This window comes from Epinephelus fuscoguttatus, linkage group LG6, assembly GCF_011397635.1.
Source record: "Epinephelus fuscoguttatus linkage group LG6, E.fuscoguttatus.final_Chr_v1".
NCBI classification, from domain to species: domain Eukaryota; kingdom Metazoa; phylum Chordata; class Actinopteri; order Perciformes; family Serranidae; genus Epinephelus; species Epinephelus fuscoguttatus.
In genome coordinates this window covers 39,410,110-39,423,543 of record NC_064757.1, presented here as the reverse complement: position 1 = coordinate 39,423,543, position 13,434 = coordinate 39,410,110, and the positions used below count along the sequence as shown (strand labels likewise).

The window sequence follows — 13,434 nt, the reverse complement described above, 5'->3', positions numbered from 1 at the left end:
TACACATAAATGATTTCTGTTTGTCACAATCATGACTTATTAGTCTCTATTAATTCTATTAACTCTATTACACAACTCCAATCCCAAAGAAGTCCTGCATACTGTCCATCAGTTGTTCACATTGTATTTGCAACGTGACAGTTCTCAGACATGAATTAGGAGCGGACATGAGAACTCAGCTTGAGTGAGTATTCGTTTAACATACAGTCATCACCGCCCAACTTCCCTTTCATTGTAGAGTTGCATGCAGTGTATTGCTCCGCACCTCCCGGTCCCACTGTCGTTCTCACTCTATTTATCATGAGAAACCAGGGGACTAATCCTGCAGAGTGTTAGCTCTGCCGCAAGACAGTTGGTGAGAGTTAGACTTAAGCCATTTCAGTAGTGGTGTGAATTTTTGGGACTGTTTGACGGCTTGGTGTTGGATGTTACCCACTGCTGCTGTGTTAGCTCGTGCTAATCGTGCAGGTGTTGAACTGACCGGGAGGTGTGTGGCTCTGATGACAGTCCTTCAGTGGTGTATCCAACCCAGTGGTTCTACTTTGTCTGTCACACCCCCCTTCAGAAGCCAAAAAAAGTTCATGCCCCTAAACCACCACCACCCCCACCCCCCCACCACCTGCAGTGGCTGTTTTGTTTGAAATGTCATATATTTACTTCTAAAAGGTATGATATAATATGTATTTTGATTTTCCAACTCTTACCATCAGTCTCCTCATCCTCTCCTTCTCGATTCTCTCAGTCTCCTTCTTCTGTTCCCGCTCTGTGTTGGTGTGCCAGGTGGCGATGGCTCTGGTGAGCTTCTGCATTTTGCCAGACACTGAGCGGTGATACTCTTTGAAGTCTTTAGCATGCTGAAGGATACTGTTGAGATACTCCTGAAAAACATGTCAAAAACTTGTTGAAGTCAAAAGCCTATTTTAATAATTACAGTTGTGTTGCCACACTTCACTTTCTTTGTCAGTTTTGTTCTCCACTTTCGACAAATTAATTTCGTAATGTGGGACTGTTGCAAGCCTTCATCTTCTAACATTGTTAAATTTTGTTTTGACTTTCACCAAGCAGACCACTGATGTCTGTTCATTGCTTTATTTCCTTCATCCCGACTTTTCAGTTACAGCTTGATGAAAACATTTGTTGAAAGTAGTGAAGTTTTCTCCACAGATAAGCACAAAGTAAAAGTGATTCACAATTGTATTTTGTATCGACTGTCAGTTATAATGACAGCTCTTACTGTAATGGTCTTATTGACGAATTCAACGACTGGAAAAACACATGTAGGAAAACAGTGCTGCTGCTGCTGCTGCACTGGTTCAATACGAAAGTCTACACTTGACCAATTTTGTTCTTAAACTTTAAAACCAGCTCTGACACAATGTACTTCTCTGTGGGCATCGGTAGCGTAGTGGATAGTGCCGGTGCCCCATGTACAGAGGCATTGCCCTGTTCGAGTCCGGCCTGCGACCGTTTGCTGCGTGTCAGTCCCCGCTCTCTCTCTCTGTCTCCCCATTTCACACACTGTCCTATCCATTAAAGGCAAAAGCCCAGAAAAATAATCTTTAAAAAAAAAAACAATGTACTTCTCTGAACTTTATTATAAACACTTTAGTTTGGGTCACCTGATGTTTCTGTCTGCGCTTCTTCTCCTGCTCGAGCTTCTGCTGCTTCTCCAGCTTCTCGGTCATGCGGGCCTCCCTCAGCGTCTGCCGCTTGCTGCGTCTGTAAGCCTTTGAGTTGAGGGCCGTCTCCAGGGTCGTGTCTCGCCTCATACATGCCACCACATCCTGTCTCAGCTGGAGATGTGCATAGGTTTGGTATATCAATGATGTCAAAACTGTACATGTAAACTTGAACTGAAAATAATGCATCAAAACTTCAGCTTATGAGACATAACATGTTTTAAAGGCCTGATGTGTTCACTTGACAACTTGAAAGTCATTTAGGGTAAGTTTTATAGGGTTGTGGAGTTGCTGGTGAATTTCATAAGAACGTTAAACAAATCTTGAGGTGCTCAACGGTAAAAAACAAAACGAGACCCAACTGAATGTCTATTAATGGTCCCTCCAGGATTTCAAGGCCGTTCTGAAATGCCTGATTTCACAGCATCTTTTCTAAAAAATAGCGACGCATGTTGCAGAATTTTTTGGCATTATCATATTACTATTATTTGCAAAAACAGTTGTGATGCTGTCTCAGAATTAGAGCCTACTGTTATGAGCATTGAGTGTTTCCCACAGAATTAGAATCTATTGGGATGGATGGAAGGGGCAGGAAGCAAAAGCTGATCGCTGACGATGCACTGTTGCTGCCATTTGAAGCAGTGCTGAAGGACATTTCCTGGGAGCTGCTCTTCTTCTGCTCTCTCTGCCTGGTTAGCACGAGATAACACAGCAGCAGTGGCTAACATCCAACACTGAGCTGTCAAATGGTCTCAACAATCTCCCACTTACACCTAAATGGCGTGACTCTGAAAATGAATCCTGTAATAAATGTTAGGTAACGTGAGCGGTGTGATAGTCTCGCTCACCAGACCTTTATCAAGAAAAGAAAGGTCTGGCTGGGCCGACTCTCACTTTAAGATTGGAGAAAAAAATGCCCCGGCTGCTTGTATTTCTTTCAACCAATCACAATTGTTCTGGGCAGTGCCACAGCAACGGTGCGCTTGCAAAAATATTGCCGGGGGGAAACAGGTTTTGGTGTAACACTCCCACAACAATATCGCCTACAGGACGCGAACCATGGCAGAAAAATGGCTACATCCCCGCAAGATCAAACACCACAAAAGTTAGTAAAGGACGTGTTGAAAACTGCAACCAGAGGTGGTAGGGTAGGACTTCAGCGGGTGGCTCGTTCTGCCCAATGAGAGGCTGATCTATGCAGCGAACTTCCGCCCACTCAGACTAGCGGTGTGATGATAACAGTTATCCCTGTCACTGTGTGTTACAGAGGCACAGCAGTAGTCTCGTGATAAAAAGAGAGAGGGGAAAGAAGGGGCTGAGTAAATCAACACGTTGTGCGCAGCTCTGCAATGAATTTTGATTTCACTCGTTTAAAGAAGTTAGTGCAGTACAGTAAGTGTGGTGATTGAACATAACTGCAACGTTGCTCAGAAGTCACTGGAACTGGTTGAATTAGCATTAATTGTTGTGATCGCAATATCACAACATCCTGGAGGGACTGAATTACTATTTTACATGATGTGCATTACTGTAGATACCCCTTGAATACAAATTTGTGTAAAATGTGTTATTTTGCGGAGAAAATAACTAATTAAATAAGATTCTTTCATCTCTTTGGCTCCTGAGGAGCTTAAATAGTCCAATAACAATAAACTTGGAGCAGAAAAGTAACACCTACTGCGTGAATTCAACGAGCATGAGTCAATGAGGAAATCAGCAATGTGTCCTGATGCTGTGTCAGTGATTGAACTCCCTCAACTGTGAGTTATTCAGGGGGTGATTTAAGTGCAGTCACACTGAACAGGTAACAACTGCTGCGTACCTGCCGCTGGAAGTTGAGTAAACGCAGTGCCTTGAGCTCCACTGTGGCTTTAGTCCTCAGATCAGGGGGCAGAGAGCCTGGCAAACTTTCCAGCTCCTGGATTCGGTGTGCAATCCGAGCCTGCAACCTGAGAAACATTATGAAGATGGTAAATCAAACTGCAGCAGTTACCCTGAAGAGACCACATAATAAATGCACACTTGGGACAGAAGCGTAGTTTTTGGACCGCACCATCTCAACCACATGAACTGCCCGCCTCATCAATCTGTGGCAGATTCACAGCGAGTTGTTTACTTTGTTTCGCTCAATAAAATTCAACGACACAAAAGTAGTTCAGGAAAGCAGAAAATCCTTACAGAGATCCTAAACAGTGATAATTAGTAGCATTATCATGTAGCTTACATCACTTCATAATAGACAACGCGAAACACTGGATAATAATTCATAAGCTCTGGTTTCATTGTTTTGATTATTTAACTGTCAGGGTGCCTCAGATGTTATCAATTAAGAATGTAGTACTATTAATGTTTTGTACAACAGCTCACAGTGACGCTGCATGTTCAGACGAGGTGAAGAGAGGTCGGCTCTCTATGGCCTCTGAACATTTCCTGACCAATGCAGCTTGTCAAGGGTGATCTGAGAGCACAAAAAGAGATCATCAAAACAAGAGCCTTGGAAGTTGTATAAAGGGAAACGAGCCTTAGAGCCACTGCAAGATTAAAGGCTGTGAGCTTTCCTCATATCTCCATCAGTCGTGTCTGTTTTCAGAGAGTGATTCAGCCTGTGGGCTACTATCACAGGGGATATCGGTGAGTTGTGATTGTGTATGCACAGAAGCTTTACCAAAGACCATCGGGGATTCAACAAAAAATGTTCTTTATATTATTGAGTTCACAGGTAATATGTGTAAGTTTTCAGACATGTGCTGCACTTTGGAAACGTACTGGTAATGTTTCATGTCTGGGCCTCCAGTCGATCAGGGTCACAACATCGATCTGTCTGACAGGACGTCATAACATTCCTGTAACACTTCTTTCACAGCTCAATTCTCAATTACACTTAAAGGACAGGATACAGCAGATACAAGGTTCAACACCGATCTCCACCGCTCTGTGCTCCTGCATCTCTAGCATGTCTGTCTGTCTATGAGAGACCCACAAGTTTCTCCAATCACATATCTGCCTTGAACCATCCCATTAATGAAAATATCATTTATATCCATCATACACAAAGCAACCTGACATCATGATATAAAAAAGCTACAGTTCCAAGACATGCACTGTGAAAAATAAATCAGTTTGTATTTGGGCTGCACGATATGAGGAAAATTTATTGTGATTATTGTGATGGTTATCTCACTGATGATATTACTTCTGATAAATAAATGGATATTTAAGTATTCTCAATTTTTGACTTAGATGGTCTGAATCAGGGACTTATTTTTTCTCAAAGTTGTATAATTGCCTAGAGTTGGTTTGTGTTCTCACGGCAGCATTTACAAGCGGACCAGATCAAATGCCTTGTGTGAGAAAGCTGCTCTTGATTGGTCAGAATTTCCATGTGGGAAAAATCCAGGAAGTAAAACGAAGAAGAGTACACCTGTAAGATAAATGTGACACTTTCTAATGTCACAATGGAGGGGCAACTACGCAGGTTGATTTTAGCGCCGCTCATCGTGGACTATATTGCTGTCATTGTTCATTTTAGTCAAACCATACAGTTTGAAAACGAGGCGCGGCTCCAACTAGAAAACAATGTTTTGATGCATTGGATGTGCTGAATGTGCATATTAAGGCAGTACAGGAGGAGGTGCACATTAATAATCCTCCAGGACTGTAACATGCTCATGTTTAACCCAAACAATGTGTCATGTGACTGCAGCTGGTTCACATCCAGGTTGGAACACCTTCTCACCACAAACATACCGCACCAGAGTTTGTCTGTAACTGGACTGAGACCACTTGTTTTGGTGTACACAAGTGCGATTGCTGTGTTCACACCTGCCTGCACTTCAGGGGTTAACAAACCTGAGTTCAACTGAACCAAACCAAACAGGGCAGGCGTAAAAGCAACCTAATTCCCCTCACTCACATGTGTGCAGATGCTGCTCAATCAGACGATGCCTTACAAAGAGGGCTCTGTCTGATTGGCCACCTATCCAATCTATCATGGCACCTATCAGACAAAAACAGCGCCTACTCATAGAATGTAATTTAATACGTTGTTACTATATTCAAAGTGCAATATCACTGTCTCTTCTGATGTGCAAGCTGATACCGCAATGATGATTAAAAAAAAGTGATACATTGTTCTGCCCTAGTCTGTAACGTACTACACTGTAGTTGCATTTCAACACAGAGGAACATGAAAAAAAAGATTATTCTTTCCCTTGTTTCAGAGCTCTAAAAACTGGTGGAGTAAAAATGTTTGGTTTTAATGATTAAATGTAATTCCAGGTAGCCCACAGAGGTTGCCAAGACAACAACTGATAATGAACTGACTGTGCAGTAGGTGTTTTTATATAGGACTGTATGACACTTGTGTTAAATGGGTGCTAACGATAAATACCTGTACTCTCTCTCTTGCAGGATCCCCACTGGGTCTAGGCCCTGAGGCTTCTGGATTGGTGTGACGCGGTTCTGTTTCTGCATCTGAAGCATGGGGGACACCTGCTGCCCGGGAGGCTGAGGGGTCACTGAACTGCCTGGCATGGGTCCTGCTGGCACGGGCGCGGCCTGAGGTGGTGCAGGGGACGGGCGTCCGCTGGCAACTGGAGTGATGTGCTTCTGAGCGCTGGCTTGATTTTCACCAACCTGACCTGGGGACCAAAGACTTCATCTGTTACTGAGTCACTTCTCAGTGGGACAAAAATCACTAAATAATCACACTGCTTTGTTGAAGTACAAAATCTCAAAGCCTTCAACTTCAAACAATTCTTCTTCTGGGTTTTTGATTCTGACAAAAAACAGTTTGCTGGTGATGCACGTTGGTCTTGTTTTTCATCTTGTAGCAATATTAATAATGCCTTTCCTTGTACTTAAACAAAACAATTTGGTCTCCACAGCTAATATGTTCAGCGCACAAGTCTACCATGGGTTTCGACATGGACGGCTCTGTAGAGAAATTAACTTTGTTCACCCACACAGGTAGGCAGGCACATAGCAACCCCTGTTGGCTCAGGTTAACAAAACATGTATCAAATTTTGGCTTCATTTTTGCAGGCAAACTGGCAACTGTACACCTACACATAATATCACTGGCCTTTAGCCTCCAAGAGGGCCTCCCAATCTCACTATGTTTTCCCCTCACTCCGGGGTCACTCCTTAATCAACATGTAGACATCTAAGAGTCAAGTTCGATCCCTCACCTGGGACCAATTTGCTGTCAGAGCACCTTTCAGGAGCTAATGATGTTTTGACTACCTAAAACATTAGGCAGTCAAACAGAACTTATTCAGTTTTAAATTGGCCTCAATGGGAGATGAGATTTTTTTTTCCTTTTTGTATCGTGTCACTTTTTTATTGATGTGTATTTGACTATTATTTTTAATTTTCTCAAATATTTGGTGAACTTTATAACACTTTAAAATGTGTTTGTGTAATGCACCGTTAATCTGTAGCTACATGGTTGAAACTGTAAAAGACTGCTGAGTTTAAATCATAGTTATGATTGGAAAAATATCTACCTTAACCCACTAGACAAGGAATGCATACATTTGAGTATACTGTCCAATCTTATCTTTATAAATAAGATCTCGTAGATTTATATAAATCATTAAAGATACCTTAAGGACAAGACTTCATACAGACTCCCAGATAACACCACTTGTATGTGATGCAGAGACCTGGGAAAAGCCTGTGTTTGCTGCTGCTGTGTGGGTGAATACTGTGGCAGTATACTTCAAGAGCGACTAATTTCAAACAGCTGCTTCAATGACAAAGAACTGGAGACCTTTGAGACTTGCAGACTAGGATGTTCCATCCTTTCCTAACACTTGTTAATTACAATATTTTGCCAAAAGTTCCATAAAAACTCTTAATTTGTGTCTTGTTTATCAGCAGTGTTTGGATTCCTACTTGTTTCTGACTTTAAGATAAAGTCATTGTTGTCCAGATGTCCAGCAAACATGTTCAGACTGTGACTCGGGGCACATTTCCCTCTTTGCTGCAGAAACAAAAGCAGCATCTTCAAAGCCAGTGTTGTTACACTGTATTCTATGTCAACATCAGATTGCAGCATCTTTCCACAATACCCCCTGCAGCTTCAAGTAGAATCTGATGTAAGACCACACATCAAACAGCTTGGCGTAAACTGGTCAGCCTCAAACGTTTCACTGATACATTAGAGTATGAATGTTTGATATGAAAAGATTTATTAAAGTCAAAGCTGATGCAGCTCACTGTGTCACTTCAGTCCTCCTATACAGTCACTTTTTACTCACCATCAGACCACGGTTTGGGTCCTGTGCTTTGATTGTGTCCTTGCATGGTTGGGGTAGGGCAGGGACTTGACTGGGGACCACCCAAAGGTGCCATTGGCATACCTTGCAACACAATGACAATTCATATTTTAATAAATGTTTTGTTAACAGATAATGTGAATCTGTGATGGGATGGTAGCTACAGTTTGACAAAGGTGTTTTTATTTCCTTGTATGTTTGTTTGTTTCTTGTAAAAATGCGACACTTTAAAGTTGCTGTTTCTTAAAATGTTGAGAGTTTACCGCTTTTCTCATTGCAAACTGCATAAATTTAGGTTTTGGAATGTTGGTTCTACAAAATTATGATGTGCCTTTTTAACAATTTTCTGACCCTTCATAGACAATTACTTAATTAAAAATAATCAGCAGATTCATCTATGATGACAACAGCCACTAGTTCTACCCTAAATATTTTTTTAATTTAAGCTCCTTATGCTGAACAGTCTGTACCAATATCCAGTAACTTTGCATTACTAAGCCCCCCAAATGTTAAGCATTTACAAAAGAATTCATTTTTATCACGGTGGAAAAATGGTGACACCTTCTAGATCATTTGCCACAAAAGATCCCAATAAAAACTGTGCAGTAATACACCACCACATCTAACTTAATATGAGATTATTCCTTAATATTAGCAGCAACCAGACACTTATAAGAATGACTTAAAAATCCAAAATATGTTGACTGCTTAACTGACACTGAAATTGTGATTATTACCATGAGAAGCATCTCTGACACCAGAAAACAATTTGGATTTAGGAAGCTTGAAATCATCAATATCTCTGGTCAAGATTACACCCATCCTCTCAATGCAAGCTGACACACTGCTCACGCCAGGCTACATCAACTGCCAGGTTACATTACTAGAGTGGATGCTCTCGGGTCAAAATCTTGGCCACACTGAGATATGAACCATCCACGTTCTGAGGTGGCCTGGCTCACATTTCATGGACAACACGGAGCTCATATCAAAGTGTCAAGTGTGTTCAGATCTGTTGCATCGGATAACAAAGCTACTCAAAACAATACACACACTAATATACTGTGAGCTTACGAGACCCTGCACTGTAACACTTCAAACATCTTCACTCAATCTTCTTACCTGGAGGCCTGCTGTAAGGACTAGCAGTAGGTGCCTGCTGCTGTTGTTGCTGTTGCTGCTGTTGCATTGTGGGTAGGCTCCTCTTGCCCTGAACAGCCAGTTGAAGGTTTTCAGGTAAGGGTTGCCCACGACCCAGGATCTTATAGGCGAGAATCTGAGCTCTGAGCTGCTGCAGCTGGACCGGACTGAAAGCAGAAGGTCCCCGCCCCTGCTGGCTCATGTTGGACATGTTGGGCACAGCTGTCTGGGGATCCATGGGCATCATAGGGCCTGACTGGGAGGGAGGCATGTGGGGAGGCGTGGGTCCCCCACCACCTCCACCTCCTGACATGGGACTAGAGGCATGCTCATGGACACCCATGGGGGAAGGATGAGGGGACATGTATCCTACAGAAGACAGGAAGGAATTTCAATGATTTTACATAACCAAAATTCACATTAGTGCCATTAAAGCAGTGGGTAACAGGGGATTGGAGCCCACCTCAGGGGTTGTGAAATAAATCTAAGTGGCGCAGGATTAACAGGACAGAAAATACAAGCTAATACATATTTTTCTGACACAAAAACTAGGTTATCTAAGTTAAGACTTTCCTATAATCTTTGCTTTTTTCCCTTGTTAATGACTTCTTTTAAACTATACAAAATAAAGCAGTGAGTGAAGAGGAACTGTTTTAAAGTGACACAAGCCAAAAAGATTGGGAGACACTGGCTGTGAGTACTGATTAAGCTTCTGATGCTACAGGCCTGTTTAGAAAGCTTTTAGTTTAAAAAACAATCAACAAGATACCTTGGCTGTGCTGATCCATTGGACTCTGTGGAGGTCCCATGCCACTATGCAGAGATCTCATCCCCACACCTTTCATGTGACCAAAGTGCATTGCATCTGCCATGGTCTTTTCATTCATTCCCTCCATTGTCTGAAAATGGAAAAAATTATGATTCAAGATAAAGATTAATTCATTGTGTACAACATATTTCCCCCAAAACTGCAATTTCTGACGCAACCCTGAATAAAAAAGGGCTACAAAACTGAAGGCTGTGATGATCATCCCACATATTAAAAATCAAAATTTTTGATATACAAGGCAAATGACTCATCTTCCCTCTAGCACAGAGCAAAACCACACTTCTCTTAAGTTTCATCTCGGGTCACACGTTTGTCAAAAGCTGATCAGTGGACTAAAGATGTAAGTGCTACATGCCTAAACTGTCAAGCTGTCCCAGATAAATGCACTGACAAGCATCTCAGAGGATGATGAAAACACCCAAGCAGAGATGTACTACCACTGTAGATGTCCAATTGCTTTTCATTCATGCAGGTGACAAGTGACAAGTGACAAAGACAAGTACAGTCCAACACTTTCTAAATTACATTAAATATATACATAATATTTTGATATTTCCATAACAGAATTCCTTATTACTACCTGGACAACATAAGCACCAATACGATTGGTCTGCAATAAGCCAATATAGGTTGATATATCAGTTTGCATCTTGTAAAAAGCAACAACTTGGCCTGTTAAAGACATCACAGAGATAAAGAAAAACTATAACTACACTGTCTCTGTGCAGGAGTGACATTAGAGGACATTAAACAGCAGAGGGCACACTGTACCTTGTGCATAGGATACATGCTGTCCTGAGAATAGTCACTTTGTCCCTGTCCCTGCATGCCATGAGGTGCGTTGGGTGTTCCAGGTCCAGGGCTGGGTCCCATCATGCTGTGAACAGAGCCTGGGGAGGGGTCTGGTCCAGGGCTAGGGCCCAAGATGGGCCCTGGGGATAGACCTGCCCCCGGAGAAGGGCCAGGATGGGACATACCACCTGATGTGTCTGAAGGGGTGGACATCTACTGAATTGCTGGGAGCATACCAGGCAGCTTCAGGATAAAACAGAAGGGACAGGTTTTAAAGCCATGCAAACAATACAAGTCCAATATTACTGTAAAATGTTTATGTAGTCTATTTTACTTTTTTTACTGTTGCTAAAATTGTCTGTCATTAAGCAATGTTTTTATAAGGTTATTTTTAAAAAAAGAACTTTAATCACACTGCAGTTTCAATCGACAGGATTATATCGTATAGGTGCTCCTATTAGGGTAGTATTTATGTGTACATTTTCACTTTCAGCACTATACAATATACGTAGAATATCTGTGTTCAATTCAATTTTATTTATAAAGCCCATTATCACAAATTTACAATTTGCCTCAGAGGGCTTTACAGTACACAGCATCCCTCTGTCCTTGGACCCTCACAGGAAGAAAAATTTCACCCAAAAACACTTTAATATGGGAAAACTGGTAAAAAAAAAAAAAAAACAAAACCTCTTGAAGAGCAACTAAGGAGGGATCTCTCTTACAGAACGGGTATGATGTCATGTGTACAGAACATATCTACATAATAAATGTACGGTGATCCATACAACAAAATGAATTAATGAATGAATTGATAAAGTGAGACAGAGAGAGATGCAGGGCAAATATTTAATAATAAAATAAATCTTTGGCATTTGTTTAAAAGCTTAAGTGGCCTGTAAAAACTCTGTTTTGTAATATATATTGTTTGTCTGCCTTTTAAACAAAGTACCTTTACTATGTAAATTAAAGCATGCTTTTCCAATTTAAAGCATTTTAATAACTGCAACATCCCTAATTTAATTCCTCTCGCTCCATGACATTCCCCCTTTCTCTCTCCCCTTTACTGTCCTCTTTCAATAAAGGCAAAAAATCCCCAAAGAATATGCAGAATATGTTGTAATGCAAGGCTTTATGTCAGCAGTGTGACCTGACACGTCTAAATGTATCTTTCTGTGAAAAGTGAAGTCAATACTGAAGCCACATTATGAAGAGAAAGCCCTGAGTAACAACAGCAGCATGCTCCATAACACAGACACATCACAGACATACAGAGCTGCAGTGAATATGTGGACTGCCAACCTCAATGTGAACAAATGTCTGTTTTCTGTGCATCACTGGACGCCTGCCTAACTCACCACTTTCCTGTCACTTCCTGCTGTCAATAGCTACTGATGCATAATGCAACTATCAGCTAATCCTATTTGTCTCCCCTACAGTATATAAGCGTATTATTCATAAGTTTTAAGCATAACACAATATCTCATCTCTGATACAGTAAGGCTATCAGGCTTCCTATTACGGTTAACGTTACTATTAATGCTGTCACCTCACCTCCAGCAGAGGTAACGTTTGACAAAAACAAACCGCATTTACAGCGTTAAAACAGCTGTCTAAATACGTCAATTACCAATAAAATACAAACTAAATAACATCATAAAGGTTTTATTAATAGGCTGACGTCCGTGTTATATAGTTGTTTTCTCATAATCCTCCTAACAGTACCAGTAACGCTAGCTTGGTAACTAACGTTATCACTCAGTAGAACAACGTTAACTCTGATTGGATCATGGCTTCCCCAAAAACTGGTGGCCATCACGGATATGCAGGCAAAATCAAAGTTTAGATGAAAGTCAAGCCCCTGACATGACCTTGGAGATATTAATAGTAACAAAAATCGACTTTAATAATACATTTAGAAGCACATAGTTTCACAGAACAAACAGCTAGGTCGCTTTATACTGTCTGCTTCGCTCGTTGGGGAACTTAGCTCACAGCTAGCTAGTTAGCTGACGATAGTTAGCATAGCGGCTAGCCTGCTAGCTAGTCCGGGTACAGAATCCCCAGCTAGCGAACTGTGTCCGTGTCAGAAAGTTTGGACAGTTAGCTGAACGCTGAGTAGTTACATGCCAATATGAATCACAAACGAAGCGCCGTTAGTCAGTTTACCTTTCGGCTGAACTGTAACTGCACACAATTAGATGGAAATATTGTAATGTTTCTTCAAAATATGACTGCTGTCCAAAAGTTCACTCCCCCTCAGTGTTGTTTTGCTGACATATTAAAGTTTTCCTTCTGTCGCCATTACTGATTTGTCAATGTCACAGGAAGTCCCGCCTACCTCTACAGTGATTGGCTGTATCTCAAGTCAATCATCTTATTTCGCTGCTCTTGGGCGTGCATCTATCCTGTAACCACTGCTGTAACTTTCTGCTTGAGTGGCCATGATTGCAAACAGGACAATAAAACGAACTTGGAGATCTTGTCAACCGTGATGACATTAAAATAATGACGTAATGACCTGTGTTTACTACTGTGATACGTACCAGTGCAAGTGGGACAGAGATTTTGATCTGTTTTCAGTGCATAACCTCTTTTCCTGCTTTTAAATATAGATAAATAAATCCTATTTATTTGTCATTTTCATTAAGATATAGCTATTTAATGTCAGTTAAAGAGCGGAATACAACAAAGCACTATTTTGATTAATTGT

The 13,434-nt window shown here is 41.3% G+C and overlaps 1 protein-coding gene across 1 annotated transcript in view; it reads right to left on the bottom strand.

The window, feature by feature from the left end:
* The window catches only part of smarca2 (SWI/SNF related, matrix associated, actin dependent regulator of chromatin, subfamily a, member 2), a 69,464-nt gene extending 56,443 nt beyond the window's left edge, over window positions 1–13,021 (bottom strand). Inside the window, exons 1-9 of the mRNA XM_049578464.1 lie at window positions 12,891–13,021; window positions 10,701–10,964; window positions 9,870–9,999; window positions 9,083–9,469; window positions 7,943–8,044; window positions 6,070–6,319; window positions 3,502–3,628; window positions 1,620–1,793; window positions 705–878 (exon numbers count right to left, since the gene is read on the bottom strand). Coding sequence (XP_049434421.1) covers window positions 705–878; window positions 1,620–1,793; window positions 3,502–3,628; window positions 6,070–6,319; window positions 7,943–8,044; window positions 9,083–9,469; window positions 9,870–9,999; window positions 10,701–10,934 — 1,578 coding nt within the window. The 5' untranslated portion in view covers window positions 10,935–10,964; window positions 12,891–13,021. The remainder of the gene's footprint in view (window positions 1–704; window positions 879–1,619; window positions 1,794–3,501; window positions 3,629–6,069; window positions 6,320–7,942; window positions 8,045–9,082; window positions 9,470–9,869; window positions 10,000–10,700; window positions 10,965–12,890) is intronic.
* Between the last annotated feature and the right edge of the window lie 413 nt (window positions 13,022–13,434).